The sequence below is a fragment of the Oncorhynchus nerka genome, linkage group LG20 (assembly GCF_034236695.1).
Source record: "Oncorhynchus nerka isolate Pitt River linkage group LG20, Oner_Uvic_2.0, whole genome shotgun sequence".
NCBI lineage: Eukaryota > Metazoa > Chordata > Actinopteri > Salmoniformes > Salmonidae > Oncorhynchus > Oncorhynchus nerka.
Genome location: NC_088415.1, coordinates 71,894,589 through 71,914,691, shown reverse-complemented (window position 1 = coordinate 71,914,691; position 20,103 = coordinate 71,894,589). Strand labels below are relative to the sequence as shown.

Sequence of the window (20,103 nt, the reverse complement as noted above, 5' to 3'; positions counted from 1 at the left end):
GACCCTATAAAAGGTAATCATACATTTTACTCATCGTTAGAAATAAGGGCTTGCCTGCCTAATCTCACATCAAGTGGTTTTCAGGACACAAATCACCATGTCTGTCATAACCAAGGAAAAGCCTTTATTGAAACAATACTGCATAAAATTAAACTAAAATGTACAGCGAAGTACTTTAACTAAAAAGGCTTTATTATAAACCAGGAATAGGTTTGCTTCCATTTAATCTTTATACCGTTCCCTCTACTTTGCTAACCACACCCTTCCCCCACACGACATCCATCTTGTGCAAGTGAGCCTTGAAGGACTTGGAGAATGTGCTCTTGACGATATGCATCGGGACAGACTTGCCACTGAGGTAAACCTTGTTCAGGCACTCTGGGAGCCAGGACTCTGAGCTCAGTGGCTTACCAACTCTCTCTGTCAAAGTGGCAGCATAGGAGAAAATGTAGCCCGTCATGAATGCGTCAAACCCTGCCCGGTGGGTACCTCCCTCCAGCTTCTTCCTCTTGGACTCTTCTTTCTTCTCTGCATCCGGTGTGGCCAGAGGCTGTGGCTCTGACACTCCATTTCTTTCCACCTCTTTGTCTGTCTTCATTTCCTCATCTGCAGACACAGCCTGTGGCTCTCTGACTCCGTTGTCTTCCTCCACCTTAGTCTTCATCTTCTCATCGCTCTCTGGCATCTGTGCCTGAGCCCCATCTACCAGCTCTGTGAGAGGGGGCGGTTTGGTGTCTTTGTCAGGGATCACCTGGTCCTGCTTTAGCTCCATATGGGGCTGCTTGCTCTTGGGGGCACCTTCAACTTTCCCCTGAGAAGAGTTCTTTCTTTTCCTCTTCCGTTTCTTTTTCTTTTCCTTTTCATCGTGCTGGATGATGAGGTCAGTGTCATGTGACAAGGGACACTGTGACCCATTGGGGCACCAACCATAAGCCTGGCAAATACAGAAAATACAAGCTAAGTGGTAAACATGGTACTGATTACTGCATTACCATTATAAAAATATATGAAATACCCCAGTGCTGATTATCCTGGCACAGCCATTTTAGGGATCCTTTAAAATAGAACCTGGTTTATGAGAAGTTATGTACTACTACTTACAGAGAAGCGCTGGCAGACATTGAGAAGTCCATCCGGGCTAAACCCAGCTAGACAGGTCCTATAGTCCACATAGTTGCTCAGGGGCGCTGAGTATTTGCAGAACTCCAGGAACAGATGGCGTCCACCACCACCAGCTTCAATCGACTTGCTGTTGTCCAGTTTGCTGTGAAAAAAAATGACCACCACAAATAACTTAAACTACCTCTTGAAATGTGGTGCATATATAGTGCATTGGGAAAGTATTCAGACCCCTTGACTTGTTCCACATTTTGTTAGGTTACTCTTCATTTTACCCATGATCCTGACTAGTCTCCCAGTCCCTGCCACTGAAAAACATTCCCACAGCATGATGCTGCCACCACCATGCTTCACCATAGGGATGGTGCCTGGTTCCTCCAGATGTGACGCTTGGCATTCAGGCCAGAGTTCAATCTTGGTTTCATCAGACCAGAGAATCTTGTTTCTCATGGTCAGGTGCCTTTTTGCAAACTAAGCGGGCTGTCATGTGCCTTTTAAGGAGGAGTGGTTTCCGTCTGGCCAGTCAACCTTAAAGGCTTGATTGGTGGAGTGCGGTAGAAATGGTTGTCCTTCTGGAAGGTTTTCCCATCGCCACAGAGGAACTTTGGAGCTCCGTCAGAGTGGCAATCGGGTTCATGGTCGACCCCTCAGAACAGGGCCCTTCTCCCCGATTGCTCAGTTTGGCTGGGCGGCCAGCTCTAGGAAGAGTCTTAGGAGTTTCCAAACTTATTCCATTTAAGAATGGAGGCCACTGTGTTCTTGGGGACCTTAAATGCTGCAGAAATGTTTTGGTACCCTTCCTCAGATCTGTGCCTCGACACAATCCTGTCTCTGAGCTCTATGGACAATTCCTTTGACATCATGGCTTGGTTTTGCTCTGACATGCACTGTCAAATCAAATTTTGTCACATGTACCAAATACAAGCAGTGTAGACCTTACCGTGGGACCTTATATAGTCGGGTGTGTGCCTTTCCATATCATGTCCAATCAACTGAATTTACCAAAAGGTAGACTCCAAGTTGTAGAAACGTGTCAAGAATAATCAATGGAAACACACATGAGCTCAATTTCAAGTCTCATAGCAAAGGATCTGAACGTTTATGGAAATAAGATATCTGTTCTTAATATATTTGCAAACATTTCTAAAAATGTGTTTTCACTTTGTCATTATGGGATATTGTGTGTAGATTGATCAGGAAAACATTTAATTTAATCCATTCTAGAATAAGGCTGTAACGTAACAAAATGTGGAAGAAGTCAAGGGGTCGGGAATACTTTCAGAATGCACTGTACTTATCAAAATGTTGTGGCAAACAGCACTGATATACTACCACAGCTTTACGGTCAGATTGAATTTAGGCCTTAGTCTATCAGATCAAGCGTTAACTGGCAATAGCAGACACCTGCATAGCGGATGTTTTGACGTCGTCAGAGGTGGAACTGCATTGGCTCAGTCAAAATCAGTGAGCAGCTGCTCTTGCAGTCATTGTCTCAAAGCCACTCCCGTTAGAAGTTCAGCACGGGAAAGTATAGGCTATATAGAAATAATTACAATTAATTGAAAAATCAGTAAATAATACAGATTTCTATCAGCCTAATCTAGGTGTATATTACATATCAAGTTCAAACTTGTAAACAAGGCTGCATGGGGATTTTTGTTAATGCGACTACGTGCAGCCAATGGCAGTGTCCGCTTTAGGTATTATGCCGGGAGCCACTTGTGGATTTGCTCCAACGCATTTCCACTTCCGACATGTCAAAACAATCGCTATGCGGATGTGATTGAATTGAGACCTGAATATATTCGTATTTACTATACTAACCACTTCTTGTAGGCATACTCCAGGTAAGAGGCAGCAAAGCGCAGCTCATACTCTGTAGCGTACTTGGTGTCATAGATCCCAGCAGGGAACATCTGGGACAAGTCAGCAGTGAACGTGCATAGTTTATCCGGCAGTTGGGCATAGAAGCACTGATAAAGGAACACCATGTCAATCAAGCCATTGTGCAGCACCAAAGGCTTGCGAGCCCGTAGGAGTTCCACAAACAGCATCCTCATGTTCATTCCATGGGCATCCACTCTCTGGATACAAGAAAGGAATAGAACACTGGATCACTTCACCACTTAAAGGTAACAATTAGGAATAGTCCACAAAATAAATGCGGTGGCCTAGTATCGTTTAAACGTGTGCATTTGTCTCTGTGGATCTGAGCGATTAACAACAAGATCTTGATCTCACCCTGTCATTGCCCCTGAGATAAGGGACACCTTCAGCATATTGTTTGTTGAAGTCAAATCCATGTTGCACCAGGAACTGCACGGACTGTGGTTCAATTACGTACTCCTCACTGCAGAGCAATGTCAGGTTGTACACCTGCACAAGGTACGTATCATCATCATCCTGGAGAGAGATAAGACATCAATTAATGTCAAACTGTACATTTAGCTTTCTGAATGTCAATGTACAAAGGAGACCTTTACCTTGTTTTCAAGTTTCTTATAACAAGCAAACCCAAGGGAGAGAATGGAGCGTGTGCGAGCTGCATTGCATATGGCTTTGTAACGGTCCTCTATGCATCTTAAAATTAAAACAGAGATAGATCCAATGCAACACTTGAGATTGAGATATCATCGTGAAAGTACAATACATAATGAGAAAAATCCAGATTAAACTTAAATGAATAAAACAGCCATACTCACTCTGCCAGCAAAGCTTTTCTATTTCCAAGGCCACTCAATTCCTGAAACAAAACATGCAGACAGACAGAATTACATTATTCGTGTCAACAGACCTACATAAAGGTTGTTGGGCCCATATAATTACATATAGAAGACCATGTACGTAGCTAGCTATTTTTTTCGACCAAACTCGCTGTAACTTGATGCGACACTTACCGTATCCAGTGCAATGAAGGAGGCCGTCTTGATTGCAAGGACCATAGCAGGCCACAGTTCTTTGAAATTATCATTCTGCACATCAATAACAGGGACTACCATGGAGGATGTCATAGCTACCTGGTTAATATTTGAGCACATCCAAAATGTTCGACGTCTGTAGCCTAACGTTAGCTAGATAGCTAAGCTAATGTTAGCTAGCTAGCTGAAGACAATGGGATCGAGTGACTAGACTTATTGAATGGCCGGGGAGCTCATTGCATGGTGTTTTCGGTTGTCCAATGAAAGCGTTCTGTTCACTAGTATGCGATATTCTTCACGTTATCCCAGTTGGAAAGATCCAAATTCATGGGGAAAATGAAGCGTAGTTTAAACTGCAAATATTCTAACGTGGTCTGAATAGGCCCTCTCAGATTTTCCGTCAACACACAAAGGACCCCATTACGCGTGGACCGTTTGTGTTTTTGAAAATATTTGTTTTACCTTTCTGTAATCACTTACTTTTCAATATGGGGACAATTTCGACTAAATATTTTTCTTAGTCATCATAATTCGAATTTTAATGCGTGAGATGTTTTATTTACTTCTCTTGAAAAAAATATTTGAAGCAGGCAGTTACTTGGATAGCGCTTCCCGGTGACGCCAGCAAACAACCGTTGGGGCAAATGCGCCATTTTGGCTCAAACAGTCGGAATTTACTTTCTTTGCAATTGATTATTTTTTCAGCATGCTACGAACGTCGCTTAATCTTTTTGTTAATGGTTGGGATGAGATCATATTTCACCACATTCTGTATTTGGTGTTTTGTTTCCTATGAGAACAAGTGTAACGTTCTGGTAGCATTAGCCTCACCCAGCTACATGCTAGTTAGCTGTGTCGTTCGATTGCATTGCCAACAACACTGGCTGATGGTTAGCGTGCTAGCTATATTTAGCTGTTTTGACTTGTTAGCTCGCTAGATATGGGTGGGTGCTCAGCTCCAAATTGCTCAAACTCAACAACAATTGGGAAGCAACTGTTTCGTTTTCCAAAAGAGCCTATACGTATGAAGAAATGGCTTGTAAACTGCCGGCGTAATTTTTTACCAACTCCACATTCCAGACTGTGTCAGGCAAGTTTCTTATGGGTGGCTAACATTACTGGCTAGCTAGTTAGGTCCATCAGTGAACAGTTTCCTAACTCCAAATGAGGACAAAACATGTTGACAAGTTTGCCAACACATTTAATATCATAACGTTATTAGTTGATTTTCGTGCAATATAATGCACCAAGAGAAAATACATCGATATGTATGTAGCCAGCTAACGTTAATCATACAGCTATGTCTTCTCGCAGGACCATTTTGAGCTGAGTCAGTTTGAAGAAATCGCCAGGTCGCCAGCAGGGGGAAAGAAGCTGAAACCAAATGCCGTCCCCACTCTTTTCAATGTACGAGATCCACCTTATCCCGTAACCCCACAGATAGTGCTACCACTCAAGCCAGAGCCAGGTAACTTAACTTTTTATTTATTTCTAAATCACATTAACATATGTGAAATTAAATATTGATAGATTACCAGATAGCACACAATTTGTCAGATAGAAGCCTAATGCAAATGTTGGTCCTGTTGATCTAACACACAACTGTTCATTCCTGATCGTAACAGTGGATCAAATGACTGAGTCAAATGTGTTGTTAATGCTCTGTCTATCTAGTGGAGAGGGATCTCAATGTGGGGGATCATGGCTACGCACGACGGCAAACAACTCTGGGCATGGAGGAAGATGATGCTGATGAACTACACAAGGCAGAGGAACGTCCCTGCATCCATTGTCAACATTACAGAACACTGCTGGAACAAGAAATGCAACACACAGCCAGATTACAGAAAGAGGTGTGGTGGTAGCTACTTTTTCTCAACAATTTCAAACTATTGCCTCATATTAGATAAAGTTTGAATGGAGAAAGTTGTTTTTTCATTGGAAGTTACTGTTATGTGCAATTATGCAATGGACCCTTCAGTCTTTTAGTTATTAGAATGATTTTACAGCTAAGAACAACACCGTTTTGTGAAAATCTTTGAAAAGACAACACTTCAACATGTATGTTCTCTTCTTTTGTGTAGGTAGAGGAAATGAAAAAGCGGATGTTCAGACTGGACAGAATAGAGAGGGGCCTCCAGACATTTCTGTATGAAGACCAGATCCGTGCCCTGACACTGACCAAGCGTTCCCGGAGAGCTGTGTGGTCCCACGAGACAGTGCTGAAGGCCCGTAAGATTCGATGTGCGGTCGGTGGCAAGGGTTATGAATTCCTCCGGGAGTTAGGCTACCCCCTGCCATCTTATAGAACTTTATGCAACCGCCTGGATAACAAAATCATGGTGACGACAGCCATGGGGTGTGATGAGCTGGCAGAGCTAGGTCTAGGAATCATATCCACATGTGATAGTCCAGAGGGAGATGGGGACGATGAGGCTTTCATTGGAGTGATCTCATGAAAGAGAGATTTTACATTTATTTATTTATTTCAATGTGTTTCATTTTGAAAGAATGCAATGCAAAATTACAGGACAATAGAGCAAAGACTGACTGTATGACAGCTAGTAGGCCTAAGTGGTGGAGAAAATGTGGAAGCGTATGCACAATGGGAGATGTGTGTGTTAATGCAGGGGTGTCAAACATACGGCCCGGGGGGTTTGAGGAAAAATAAGTATATATTTTTTAAATAGTTGGGAACAAACTCCATATACTTTAAAATGACTAAAACCAATTTTAAATTATTATAAAGGACCTTTACATTCATACAGTTTTATGACTGTCTAGCTCGCTAATAAAAACAAACAAATTAAAGCTAGATAGTTAGGGAGCATTGACAATTCCAAAAATGATGGATTGAGGACAATGTTAGCAAATTTTGACGCTATATCAAATTTTCAGTGCGGCCCACCAGGCCATGATGAAGACCGGATGTGGCTCCCAGGACAAAATGAGAAACCAAGTCCAAAACCAAGAACACGTTTTGAAGGGATACTTCAGGACACAGAGACGAACTTATGGATACCATTTGTATATCTGACTCTGGGGAAGTAGATAAAGGTCCAGGATTTTGAAATTCTTGGTTTTGGACTTGGTTTCACAAGTGGTTTTCAGAATGGTTTACTTCTGCTAAAGACTTAGGTGTTTATTTTGGGTAGGAAATATAACCTCCATCAAAACAATAAAGAGCAGCAGTCATCTGCCTAATGCTTTTAAGCTGCAATATAAAGCCACCTTTCTGTGCTTTCTTTGTCCCCCCCCCCCCCATTGTCACTTATGTTAAGTGGACAAATTGGAGGAGTAGGTTGTATTTTGTCATGGGAATCAGTTTAGCTGCATTTGGAAACTGCAGTGCCGTGTACAGCCTTTGGAGAACTGTGGTGCCTGCATTGTATACTGGCTGCGTCCCCTGAACTCAGGCTGAATAACCTGAGGCTTATTTTGTTACAATCACTAATGGGATATTTGCTAGAAAGCAGAACCTCTTGGTGGGAGGAGTTTTGTAGACAACATACTAAAGGGGCACACGAGCATACTCTGATTGATCAAAACAACGGTACTGTAGAAGAAGAATAAATAAATATTTTAAGTAGGCTGCTTGTGGCTTTAATTTTTTGGGGTGTTGAAGTATTCACATTTATCACTCCAATAAAGGGTGAAACATTATTTTGCACAGGAGACAATACCTTACTCATAGTACTGTGATGACTAGATTCTATGAAACTGATTCATGTTACAGGAACTACAGTGCATTTGGAAAGTATTCAGACTCCTTAACTTTTTACACATTTTGTTACATTACAGCCTTGTTCTAAAATGGATAAAATAACATTTTCCTCATCAATACCCCATAATGACAAAGCGAAAACAGGTTTTTAGAAATGTTTGCTAATCTATAAAAAAAAAAATCTAAATACCTTATTTACAAGTATTCAGACCCTTTGCAATGAGACTTGAAAGCTTAAAAACAGCAGTGTAACACTATCGGTTAGTTGTGTCGAGCAGAAGAGAACCTCAACTTGGTCAGTCCAGTTATGTCATTCAGTCGTTTATTTTAATTGCATACTGTACTTAGCAGAGACTATAGCTATTTTCCTTGCTAGAGATGCATTTGAAGATTTGCAATGAGAATCAAATCTGAAAATGAGCTTCTGACATTGCCCTCTCTCTCCTGGAACTCTTTTTAGGTGAGGTTGGGAGAAGATGATGCAGGGTCTCTTTACTCTGAGGCTGTGTGCTGCTCTGCCAGGTCTCCTATGGGCATCGCCTCTGTTAGTAGAAGGGGACAATGATGCCTCCAAGATCTGTAAGCCGGCACCGCGCTGTGAGATCAAGGGCCATGGGGCCCCCATGAAGGGGCTGCTTGGAAATGTAGTTCTTCTGGCTCTACTGAAAGCCTGCTGACACTTCTGCCTCACACAGGCCTCCAAGTAAGAGAGAAGTCTTCAGAATCTGCCTGGCATAATTACTGTGGACCTACTGTAACATACTGTTATTATACCACTGTGGAAAGATTTTGGGGGAAATCATAAGGATGCGGTAATGTATTTTCAAACAAATTGATGTTGATGAAATGCTGCTGGTGATCCATTTCAGAAAGTTGTTAAGAGCTGCCTACCCAAATATCCAATATCCAAATGATGATAGAATGGGGAGGAGTAAATATCGGCATCTGTATCACGTTTGCCCTATCTTTGTCCCGCTGAGTAGACTAGAAGGCCTGCATGACAAGCTGCTCCGCAGCAACCTGACAGACACGTCTTTCCTCATTGTGAATGAACGGGAGGTCCAGTCCTGAGCCATGTACTGGGAACTGAAGAGGTGGGCCCCCCCGGACATCCCTGTCTACCAACAGGCCCAGCTACAGGATGATGTCTGGGAGGCCCTATATGGAAACAAGGACGACTTCCTGGTATATGACAGGTAAGAAGGGAATGAAACACTGCCACTATATTGCTCTCCAACCAAGGTGCAGGGATTGAGAAGCAAAAACCCTGATGAAGGCTTAGGGCCGAAATGCCTTGGTTTTTACTTCAAACAATAAAGAAGCACATTTATCAACTTCCACTGTCCTCCAAGAGTTGCTGAATAACCTCTTCACTTCAATACAACAGGTAAGAGCCATCACAGAGGGGTCCTTCTGTGGGACAGCCCAAGTCCAAGTACTGTCATGTTATTTCTCAGAATTATAAATGTTCCATGAATAAGGAATGGGCTTGTATTGATTGAAGGCAACATGTCAGCACTAATCTAAAGCTTACCACTGCTCTTTGACTTCAATGGCATGAAGTATCTGTCAGGTTTAAATTAGATATTTTCTATCTACAGAGATCTTTGTAATTTGTGTGACACCTCATTCATGTAGCCATGGATCTCTCTCCTCTCGCTGACAGATGTGGGAGACTGACGTGCCACATAGTCTTGCCCTACAGCTTCCTCCACTACCCCTATATAGATGCAGCTGTCAGAGCCACTTACCACAAGCGCATCTATGGCAACTGCACCATGAATGAAAGCACACTTCTAAAGGGAATCGCAGACATTTCATTTCTGTTTGGTTCGTCATTAGAAAACGCTACTGTCTGCTGTAGTGCCCCCATTGGAATAGAATGTCTGGAACACCCCTTCCTATAATGGGAACTGATGCTGAATAATAGTGAGATCGCTCTGTGGCTCTCCCAGGTGATGTCTTTTTAGCTCGTACCTATTTTGTTAACTTTAGTGTGTTCTATTGTTATGCAGGAATCCAAATGGAGTTACTCAGCTGGGTGGAACAGCAGACAGCGAAACGAGTCTCTGAGCAGCGCAGGAATGGCTGTTAACAAGACAGACAGTACAGTGTCAGATTGAAGTCGCTACTGTCAGCAACCCAGTTCCAGATGTTGTCTGAGGGGGGTGGTAACATGCCAAACATACATCACCAGCAGCATCATCAGCACCACAACCCTGGGTCAGACACAGATAAACAGGACTCCAATTAACATCATCTGTGTCGTTGCTGAGACGAGTAACAGTTAGTTAGCATGGTGGTGGGGGCTTGTGTCAGTGACTTGACTGTCTGATAAATAGGTTTGTATGAATTCAGTTCGATTTCGTCTGTGCCTGTCAATTGTATCTGATAAAGTAAACTGGAGTAATTTGGCCCTTGGAATACAGTATGTCTTCCCTACATGTGGTCGGGTGACATGTTCTACTCTGCTATGAAGTCTGCAGGGCAAACCTTACTGAGGTGTCTGTAGACAGATGCTGTGTTGAGGAAAACGGGACTGACAGTCACTGAACCCATGCAGGGCAGGGTGCTGGACTTCAGGGTAGACTTAGGCATCCAAAATGTAGGTTCCAGGTTCCTGGTTGTTCCATGGTCAGATACTGGTTATTCACAAGCACGTAGCCTAAACCTACTATGTTCTATATAACTCATCTAAATGCACAATTAAAAGTATGATTATGATGATGTATGAATGTAATCAAAATAAGTTCAATGTGTGTTATGTTCCTATGTTCATAAAGGGTGGACTTATTTTGTTTGTCTTCAGTTACTGTCAGTGGATACAGTGAGGAAACCGAATATGACCACATCACCAGCATAAAGTGACATAAAACAGACAGTGGGGAGGGGGCAGCCAGAAGTAGGGAATTCCAAATGCTGTTTGAGAAAATGGGTTTAGTCTGACCTCAAACGGAGGAACAACTCAGCTGCTCTATTACTGATGTGCCAGAGAAGAGAGGTTGGTGACCTGCATTCCCGGTTGAATGAGTTTTACCTTGCTCCTACTGATCTGTGAGCCATAGATTATAAATTAGCAGCAGGGCTACATCTCACTGTCAGTAGTGTTTCACCTTTATGTCAACTAATGAATTTCCCAAATAATAGGACAATATTACTGCCTAGGCCTATATCTAATCTATTCACCATTCTTTAAAACCCTTGTTTTTTTTCACGTTAAATAACCGCTCACAAGTGGGCATGGCATTAAATAGATAGGCTAAAACACTATGCGCAGCAGATGGATTACTTTATTGCCGTGCGGGGTGATGGTACGCGATAACTCAGGTCAGATATCATCGTCAACACTGGGAGAATGGCGCGCTGGACGGCAGACAAATTCAACAATCTCCATGCCATGGTTCGGTGGTCTGCGACCTTAAGATCAGCAATTTGTGCAAACCGGTCGATGAGTGCAGGCTACGAAGTACGTTCTATTCAGTTTGCACCGGAATATAGACTATTAGAGCCTATTATAAATAACTGTCGTATGACACAATCATTTGTCATTTCTAAAGTGTTCATTTTAACATGAATGCCCCTATAGTCTAGACTCTAGTGGTATAGCCAAGGGAAATGCCTTCATCATCACCACTATTTATGCCAACAACACCTTGTTATTTGATATAGGGCTGTGTTACTCTTCTGTGAAAGAAATCTTCAAAGAAAGTGTATGTTAAATATTTTGTAGGAGACAGGGAATTAAAACATAAATGGCTGGAGGTTGAATAAGTGTGGTTGTGTAAGGATTTTCTAAATCCTCCTGAAGCAAGAAGCTAAACCTACTTTAGCTTATCCAGCCGGCCAACTGACTTGAGTTGACTATCAACAAAACGGCTGCCATGCTTCAGTGGATCTGATATAAGTAGCTGTCGGGTATTTCTGTGCAGGTTTTACAATTGTCTCATTCCATAATTTACCAATCTGACGTTAGATGGCAGTACTGGCCTGTGCATAGACATTTCCATATGAGGAATGGTATATGAGTGGTGAAATGGGGTAAACTTCTAGGAGTTATTTATTGTAGTTTCATTAATCAGGGTTGACTTTATATAATGTAAATTGGTAACTGAATATAACTAATCACATAATGCATTTTTTGCAGCGTTTAGGTATGGCCACAACATGGCAGAAAATCCAACTGTTCTACCAATGAGTGCTAGAGAATAGAGGTCTATATAGAGGTCTATATAGAGTCTTCTTCTGTGCTTCTAAATCCAGACACAGTGTTCACTGAAGATCTCAGTACAATACCAATTTCTTAGACCATAGTAATGCTGTCTCTATGTCCTTCACCTGTGCCAATCACCTGCATCTTCATGTGCTACCTGCTCCTCATAGGGGTGGGCCCCAAGCTGATGGCTCAGACAGCCAGTCAACCTCAGCCTGTGCTCATCGTTTACAACTTTGCCATGGTCTGCATGTCTGCCTGCATGTTCTATGAGGTATGGAAACAGGGGAACGCATGGACAACTTGTAGCTATTTTACCCATCTTGGATGCTTTAGATCTATTGCACACAGTACCTATCTATATCCTTGTTATGTGTAAATATGTGATGATGATGATTAGCTATTTCTCTACCTGTAAACGTATAGTATTTTAACATGTTTTTCTTCCTTTTTTTATTTTATAATTGGATTGTTTATTTATTCACAGGTTCACAAATAATATTATGAATCAAATCTCATTTTAATGGTCACATACACATGGTTAGCAGATGTTTTTGCGAGTGTAGTGAAATGCTTGGGCTTCTAGTTCCGACGGTGCAGTAATATCTAACAAGTAATCTAACAATTCCACAACAACGACCTGATACACACAAATCTAAGTAAAGGGATGGAATAAGAATAAAGACATATACATATACGGATGAGCGATGGCCGAGCGGCATAGGAAAGATGTGATAAAATACAATATATACATATGAGATGAGTAATGCAAGATATGTAAACATTATTAAAGTGACTAGTGATCGGCCTACAGGGAGGAGGTGAGGGCCCTCGGAGTGTGGTGTCAGGAAAATAACCTCACACTCAACGTCAACAAAACTAAGGAGATGATTGTGGACTTCAGGAAACAGCAGAGGGAACACCCCCCTATCCACATCGATGGATCAGTAGTGGAGAGGGTAGCAAGTTTTAAGTTCCTCGGCATACACATCACAGACAAACTGAATTGGTCCACTCACACTGACAGCGTCGTGAAGAAGGCGCAGCAGCGCCTCTTCAACCTCAGGAGGCTGAAGAAATTTGGCTTGTCACCAAAAGCACTCACAAACTTCTACAGATGCACAATCGAGAGCATCCTGGCGGGCTGTATCACCGCCTGGTACGGCAACTGCTCCGCCCTCAACCGTAAGGCTCTCCAGAGGGTAGTGAGGTCTGCACAACGCATCACCGGGGGCAAACTACCTGCCCTCCAGGACACCTACACCACCCGATGTTACAGGAAGGCCATAAAGATCATCAAGGACATCAACCACCCGAACCACTGCCTGTTCACCCCGCTATCATCCAGAAGGCGAGGTCAGTACAGGTGCATCAAAGCTGGGACCGAGAGACTGAAAACAGCTTCTATCTCAAGGCCATCAGACTGTTAAACAGCAATCACTAACATTGAGTGGCTGCTGCCAACACACTGTCATTGACACTGACCCAACTCCAGCCACTTTAATAATGGGAATTGATGGGAAATGATGTAAATATATCACTAGCCACTTTAAACAATGCTACCTTATATAATGTTACTTACCCTACATTATTCATCTCATATGCATATGTATATACTGTACTCTAGATCATCGACTGCATTCTTATGTCACTAGCCACTTTAACTATGCCACTTTGTTTACTTTGTCTACATACTCATCTCATATGTATATACTGTACTCGATACCATCTACTGTATGCTGCTCTGTACCATCACTCATTCATATATCCTTATGTACATATTCCTTATCCCCTTACACTGTGTATAAGACAGTAGTTTTGGAATTGTTAGTTAGATTACTTGTTGGTTATCACTGCATTGTCGGAACTAGAAGCACAAGCATTTCGCTACACTCGCATTAACATCTGCTAACCATGTGTATGTGACAAATAAAATTTGATTTGATTTGATCCATTTATTAAAGTGGCCAATGATTTCAAGTCTATGTAGGCAGCAGCCTCTCTGTGTTAGTGATGGCTGTTGAACAAGAAGCTATAATATGACTGTTAAACAGTTGCAACAAGGTTACTTAATATTGCTGCCTACGGCATGGTGTTTAAATGTTTTGGCAATGTTTTCCACGGAAACTGCTCAGAAAAGTAGCCTATATTTAGCTTTGTACTGTGCCCTTCGCCAATGAATCGCGTAATTGAAATCATACCTGTGCTATGGATCGTTCATTTCTCACCCTCTTACATTTACATTTAAGTCATTTAGCAGACGCTCTTATCCAGAGCGACTTACAAATTGGTGCATTCACCTTATGACCTCCAGTGGAACAGTAGTGCATCTAAATCTTTTCAGGGGGAGGGGGGGTGAGAGGGATTACTTTATCCTATCCTAGGTATTCCTTAAAGAGGTGGGGTTTCAGGTGTCTCCGGAAGGTGGTGATTGACTCCGCTGTCCTGGCGTCGTGAGGGAGTTTGTTCCACCATTGGGGGGCCAGAGCAGCGAACAGTTTTGACTGGGCTGAGCGGGAACTGTACTTCCTCAGTGGTAGGGAGGCGAGCAGGCCAGAGGTGGATGAACGCAGTGCCCTTGTTTGGGTGTAGGGCCTGATCAGAGCCTGGAGGTACTGAGGTGCCGTTCCCCTCACAGCTCCGTAGGCAAGCACCATGGTCTTGTAGCGGATGCGAGCTTCAACTGGAAGCCAGTGGAGGGAGCGGAGGAGCGGGGTGACGTGAGAGAACTTGGGAAGGTTGAACACCAGACGGGCTGCGGCGTTCTGGATGAGTTGTAGGGGTTTAATGGCACAGGCAGGGAGCCCAGCCAACAGCGAGTTGCAGTAATCCAGACGGGAGATGACAAGTGCCTGGATTAGGACCTGCGCCGCTTCCTGTGTGAGGCAGGGTCGTACTCTGCGGATGTTGTAGAGCATGAACCTACAGGAACGGGCCACCGCCTTGATGTTAGTTGAGAACGACAGGGTGTTGTCCAGGATCACGCCAAGGTTCTTAGCGCTCTGGGAGGAGGACACAATGGAGTTGTCAACCGTGATGGCGAGATCATGGAACGGGCAGTCCTTCCCCGGGAGGAAGAGCAGCTCCGTCTTGCCGAGGTTCAGTTTGAGGTGGTGATCCGTCATCCACACGGATATGTCTGCCAGACATGCAGAGATGCGATTCCCTCTTCCCAGGGAACAGTCTTATCTGGATGCTCAGGACATAAAAGTCTTCTTTATTTGTGTTGTTATTGAGAAAATATGTATTTGTTCAGTAATTCTTTGGTTTGGGGGGGGGGGGGTTACAGGTACATTATCCAATTAAAATGATATGTGTATAAAACATGTACCCGTAGGCTTTAACTCAAAAGAAAAACATATTTTCTTTCTTCCTCAGTTCATAGCGTCCTCCTGGTTGGCAAACTATAGTTTATTATGTCAGCCTGTGGACTACAGCACCAGCTCAGTTCTCGACTAGCCTACCTGGTTAAATAAAGGAGAAATAAAATAAAAAAAGTAATGCGGGCAACAAAGTCTGTCTCATATCATCCACTGCAATGCATTGCAATTGCCTTGATAGACATATCTAAATGATTTCAAACCTAAAACTACTGCTGAAATGCCTTCTCTCTGTGTTCTGAACAGATGGCCAAGGTCCGCTGGTGGTTTTACTCCTCCAAAGTCATCGAGCTCAGTGATATTGTAAGTACACGTTGGGGATTCTACTATCCCGGGTTGAAGCAAAAACGGTGTAAGCCGCACCACTTGGACTATATTTATCTCTTCTATCAAGACATTTTATGTGCTGTCTATGTGACTAATGTCTGTAAATGTAGCTAACTCCTGAGGATTTGTTTTCGGTATTTCTTGTCATACTCTTGTGTAACTGTCATGTTAATTACACAAATATGACATGTCTCTTCCTGGTGTTCTTCATCCTGAGGAAGAAGAACAGTCACTTGACCTTCCTACATGTCTACCGCCACGGCACCATGATCTTCAACTGGTGGGCTGGGGTCAAGTACGTGGCAGGAGTACGTCCCATTCACATCACTACAGCAGGGGCAGTGTTTAATTTACCCGGTGATAGACACAGACAATAATCTCCTGTCTGTAACAGTATGACACTGCACAATCTATTTCTTGTATCTGCTTCTTGCTCGGTCTTGGTTGAAAGAATGATTAAGCTTTTCATACTTGTTCTTCTGGAGATATACAGTGCACACACCCACGCACTGAAATGCACCTGACATTTCAATGAGTCTGGAACACATGCAACCATACCCACATTGTCCTTGGAACTGTTTCCTGCCCCTGCTATTTGAAAAAGACATTTGCCACGGTGAAAGCAGCGGTGATCAAACTAGACTAGCAAGGATTGGAACAGAATGGCAAAGATTAAGACAAGCTTTTGGCACTGAGATGCTCTATAATTTGTTTAAAATGGCGGTGAGTTTGCAGAAAACAGCTGGCAGTGCATCTTGGTGCAGCATTTGCCCTCCTTTTGGTTTAAAGATAGTAAACACAGCCTGGCTATTTTATTTCACATCACGTGTCCTAAAACGGACAGATGGGCGGTTAGTCACACTTTGAGATTAAATCAAGACGTTGCTATTCAATATTAAATCCCAGCTTTAGAAACAAGTGAAACACAACTGACCTTGTATTAAAACAGTGAATAACTATAAACATACCACGGAAGGAATAGCAAATTCTCTGGGTATTTTGTGTCTTCCTCCCTCCAGGCTTCCTTATAGGCCTTATCAACTCATTGGTGCATGTGGTGATATAGACTACATGGCCAAAAGTATGTGGACACCTGTTCGTCGAACATTCATTCCAAAATCATGGGCATTAATATGGAGTTGGTCCGCCCTTTGCTGCTATAACAGCCTCCACTCTTCTAGGAAGGCTGCTGCGGGGACTTGCTTCCATTCAGCCACAAGAGCATTAGTGAGATTGGGCACTGATGTTGGGCCTGGCTCACAGTCGCCGTTACAATTCATCCCAAAGGGGTTTGATTGGGTTGAGGTCAGGCTTTATTCAGGCCAGTCAGGTTCTTCCACACCGATTTCGACAAACCATTTCTGTATGGACCTCACTTTGTCATGCTGTTTGGGGAAAGGCCCTGCCCCAAACTGTTGCCACAAAGTTGAAAGCACAGAATGGTCTAGAATGTCATTGTATGATGTAGCATTAAGATTTCCCTTCACTGGAACTAAGGGGCCTAGCCCGAACCATGAAAATCAGCCCCAGACCATTATTCCTCCTCCACCAAACCTTACTGTTGGCAGGTAGAGTTCTCCTGGAATCCGCCAAACCCAGATTTGTCTGTCGGACTGACAGATAGTGAAGCATGATTCATCACTCCAGAACGCGTATCCACTGCTCAAGAGTCCAATGACAGTGAGCTTTACACCACTCCAGCCAATGTTTGGCATTGCGCATGGTGATCTTAGGCTTGTGTGCGGCTGCTCGGCCATCAAAACCCATTTCATGAAGCTCCAGACGATCAGTTCTTGTGCTGATGTTGCTTCCAGAGGCAGCGTGCAACTCGGTAGTGAGTGTTGCAACCGAGGACAGGCCATTTTTACTCGCTACGCGCTTCAGCACTCGGCCGGTCCTGTTTTGTGAGCTTGTGTGGCCTACCACTTCGCAGCTGAGCCGTTGTTGCTCGTAGACGTTTCCACTTCACAATAACAGCACTTACAGTTTCCACGGCAGCTCTAGCAGGGCAGAAATGTGACGAACTGACTTGTTGGAAAGGTGAAATCCTATGAAGGTGCCACATTAAAAGTCACTGAGCTCTTCAGTACATGCCATTCTACTGCCAATGTTTGTCTATGGAGATTGCATGGCAGGGTGCTCAATTTTATACACCTGTTAGCAACGGGTGTGGCTGAAATAGCTGAATCCACTCATTTGACGGGATGTCCACACACACTACATGGCCAAAAGTATCTGTACTACTGGCTAGCAGCTCTAGGGCATCATATGCAGAGATATCTTTGGTGGAAGCGCTATCTCACCTTCCTGCAGCTGGTGAGTAGAGTTGCTTTGATGCAGAGCCTCTGCTACAGTATGTCTGCCTCCCAAATGGCACCCTGTAACCTATTTTAGAGCACAAATTTTGCCCTAGGGGAATAATGTACTATTTGGGAAGCACCCATACAGTACATCCTACAGTCTAGATAATACTAATTTACATGTATTGTATATCATGTAAAAGCAGGGTTTCCCAACCCTCTCCCTGCGCCTTTAAGTGCATTAACCTTCAGTGTTGCCAGGATGCTAGGCTAATTAGCCTGTGGATGATCTGGTCATTGGAAGAAGCCTTGTTAAAGGTCCAATTTTTATCTCAATATCAAATCATTTGTGGGCAACAATTAAGTGTCTACCAGTGATTGTTTTCAATTAAATGGTAAAAAATAAAAAAATTGCTTCTTAGCAAAGAGCAATTTCTCAAGCAAGAGTTTTGCTTGGACTGTCAGTGGTTTGAGTTGGGTGGGGAACACTGAACATAAGGTTTTAAACTCTTTCCTATTGGTCTATTAACTCATTTTACAGCATGTTGATGTCACAATGGAAGGCCAAAACTCCTTCCCATCAAAACAGGCTGAAATCTCGAGGCCAGTGTCTATTATTGGTGTGCCAAGACAATAGGATAATATGTATTGAGCGTTAGTGCCAACTCATACTTTGCTTGTTAGTTTCCTGATTTGGTCCCGATGTGGTTTATTGTACTCTTTCTATGGGCTCTACAACTGTACAGTTTCAATGTTGTCACACTAGAAGCCCACAACTAAGCTTTCTTCTTATTGACACTAGTTATGTTGACCCTCTATGACCCCAGCTCCACTTCCTCATAGTGACCATCTACACCAGCACCAACCTGTTCACTGACTGCCAAACCTCTACCAGAGCTAGCTCACCAAGAACAGCAAACAGACATGGAAGGAATGCAGAGGCAAATGTTACACATTTTATGTCATTAATATTGTATTTTGTAAAAATATTGATCTATTTATTGACCAATCATGTTCAAGTAAAGCAGGTCTCTATCTGCTGGCCTATGTTTCTGTTCCAACCTTCCCTCCCACCTGTGGGATAACAAACACACACAGACACCCAGAGCAAGCCCTCTCCCGTTCCCTCCCAGCCCCCTTTTGGTCATTAGGGATGAAATCTCACTGGTGACTCTGCCAAATTGAAATAAACCCGAGCAGGCCTCCTGTGGTACTTAATTTGTTTTAGGAGTCATTGGCTGGGAGGTTAGCCAATCGCCAGTCAGCAGGCAGCTTGAAACTGCCACCCTGAGCCACTCCCTCCCGGTCTCTGTTCTGTTAAGATTCCCAGTAACCCCCCCTTCCTCACCCGTCACCCCCTGTCCCATCCGCCCTCCCGTTCCCCCAATATTCACGACAGTACACCAGGGACCCAATATTAGATGCTCTATCATGACACAAGGCGAGACCCAGATGCAGACACAAGAGGCAGATAGTTGGAGTTACAATATTTAATAATCCAATAGGATAAGGCAAGAGAATGGTCTTGGACAGGCAAAAGTTCAAAGTTCAACAGGTACCAAAGGGCAGGCAGAATCAAGGTCAGGGCAGGCAGGATGATCAGGCAGGCGGGAAAGTAGTCCAGAGTCAGGCAGGGGTCAAAACCAGGAAGACTATTTAAAAGAGAATAGCAAAGGAGAATGAGAAAAACACGCTGGTTGACTTGACAAACATACAAGACAAACTGTCACCGTGAGACAGGAAACACAGGAATAAATACACTGGGGGAAATAAGCGACACTTGGAGGGGGTGGAGACAATCACAAGGACCGGTGAAACAGATCAGGGCGTGACATGCTCATCAATTGGCTTCACCATCTTGTTGTCTTAGTTCTCTCTTTATGTAGTGTTGTGGTGTCTCTCTTGTCGTGATGTGTGTTTTGTCCTATATTTTTAATCCCATCCCCCGTCCCCGCAGGTGGCCTTTTGTTAGAATTTGTTCTTAACTGACTTGCCTAATTAAATAAATAAAAAATATATAATTAAAATCAAGCCCTAGACAAGTCAAATCAGGTGTTTTTGTCCATGGCTACAACAAAAATGAGTGCTGTTGTGGGTACTGGAGGACCGGAGTTGGGAAACACTA

At 43.3% G+C, this 20,103-nt stretch overlaps 3 protein-coding genes and 1 pseudogene across 3 annotated transcripts in view; 3 read left to right on the top strand and 1 right to left on the bottom strand.

The window, feature by feature from the left end:
• Window positions 1-107: 107 nt before the first annotated feature.
• On the bottom strand, window positions 108-4,429 carry LOC115103078 (target of EGR1 protein 1-like). The gene is made up of 7 exons (XM_029623695.2): window positions 4,017-4,429; window positions 3,822-3,862; window positions 3,603-3,699; window positions 3,361-3,522; window positions 2,944-3,203; window positions 1,102-1,264; window positions 108-934 (listed from the first exon to the last, which is right to left on the bottom strand). The coding sequence occupies exons 1-7, from the start codon at window positions 4,155-4,157 to the stop codon at window positions 230-232; spliced, it is 1,569 nt and encodes a 522-aa protein (XP_029479555.1). The 5' UTR covers window positions 4,158-4,429; the 3' UTR covers window positions 108-229.
• Window positions 4,430-4,540: 111 nt separating this feature from the next.
• On the top strand, window positions 4,541-7,627 carry LOC115103079 (THAP domain-containing protein 1-like). The gene is made up of 4 exons (XM_029623696.2): window positions 4,541-5,127; window positions 5,352-5,505; window positions 5,712-5,890; window positions 6,122-7,627. The coding sequence occupies exons 1-4, from the start codon at window positions 4,978-4,980 to the stop codon at window positions 6,494-6,496; spliced, it is 858 nt and encodes a 285-aa protein (XP_029479556.1). The 5' UTR covers window positions 4,541-4,977; the 3' UTR covers window positions 6,497-7,627.
• LOC115103080 (selenoprotein Pb-like) lies at window positions 6,182-10,555 on the top strand (annotated as a pseudogene).
• A 1,519-nt stretch (window positions 10,556-12,074) lies between these two features.
• LOC115101576 (very long chain fatty acid elongase 7-like) overlaps window positions 12,075-20,103 on the top strand; it is a 31,321-nt gene continuing 23,292 nt past the window's right edge. The window contains exons 1-7 of the mRNA XM_065006082.1: window positions 12,075-12,245; window positions 15,350-15,422; window positions 15,590-15,650; window positions 15,875-15,990; window positions 16,698-16,740; window positions 17,910-17,994; window positions 18,806-18,919. Coding sequence (XP_064862154.1) covers window positions 12,075-12,245; window positions 15,350-15,422; window positions 15,590-15,650; window positions 15,875-15,990; window positions 16,698-16,740; window positions 17,910-17,994; window positions 18,806-18,919 — 663 coding nt within the window. The remainder of the gene's footprint in view (window positions 12,246-15,349; window positions 15,423-15,589; window positions 15,651-15,874; window positions 15,991-16,697; window positions 16,741-17,909; window positions 17,995-18,805; window positions 18,920-20,103) is intronic.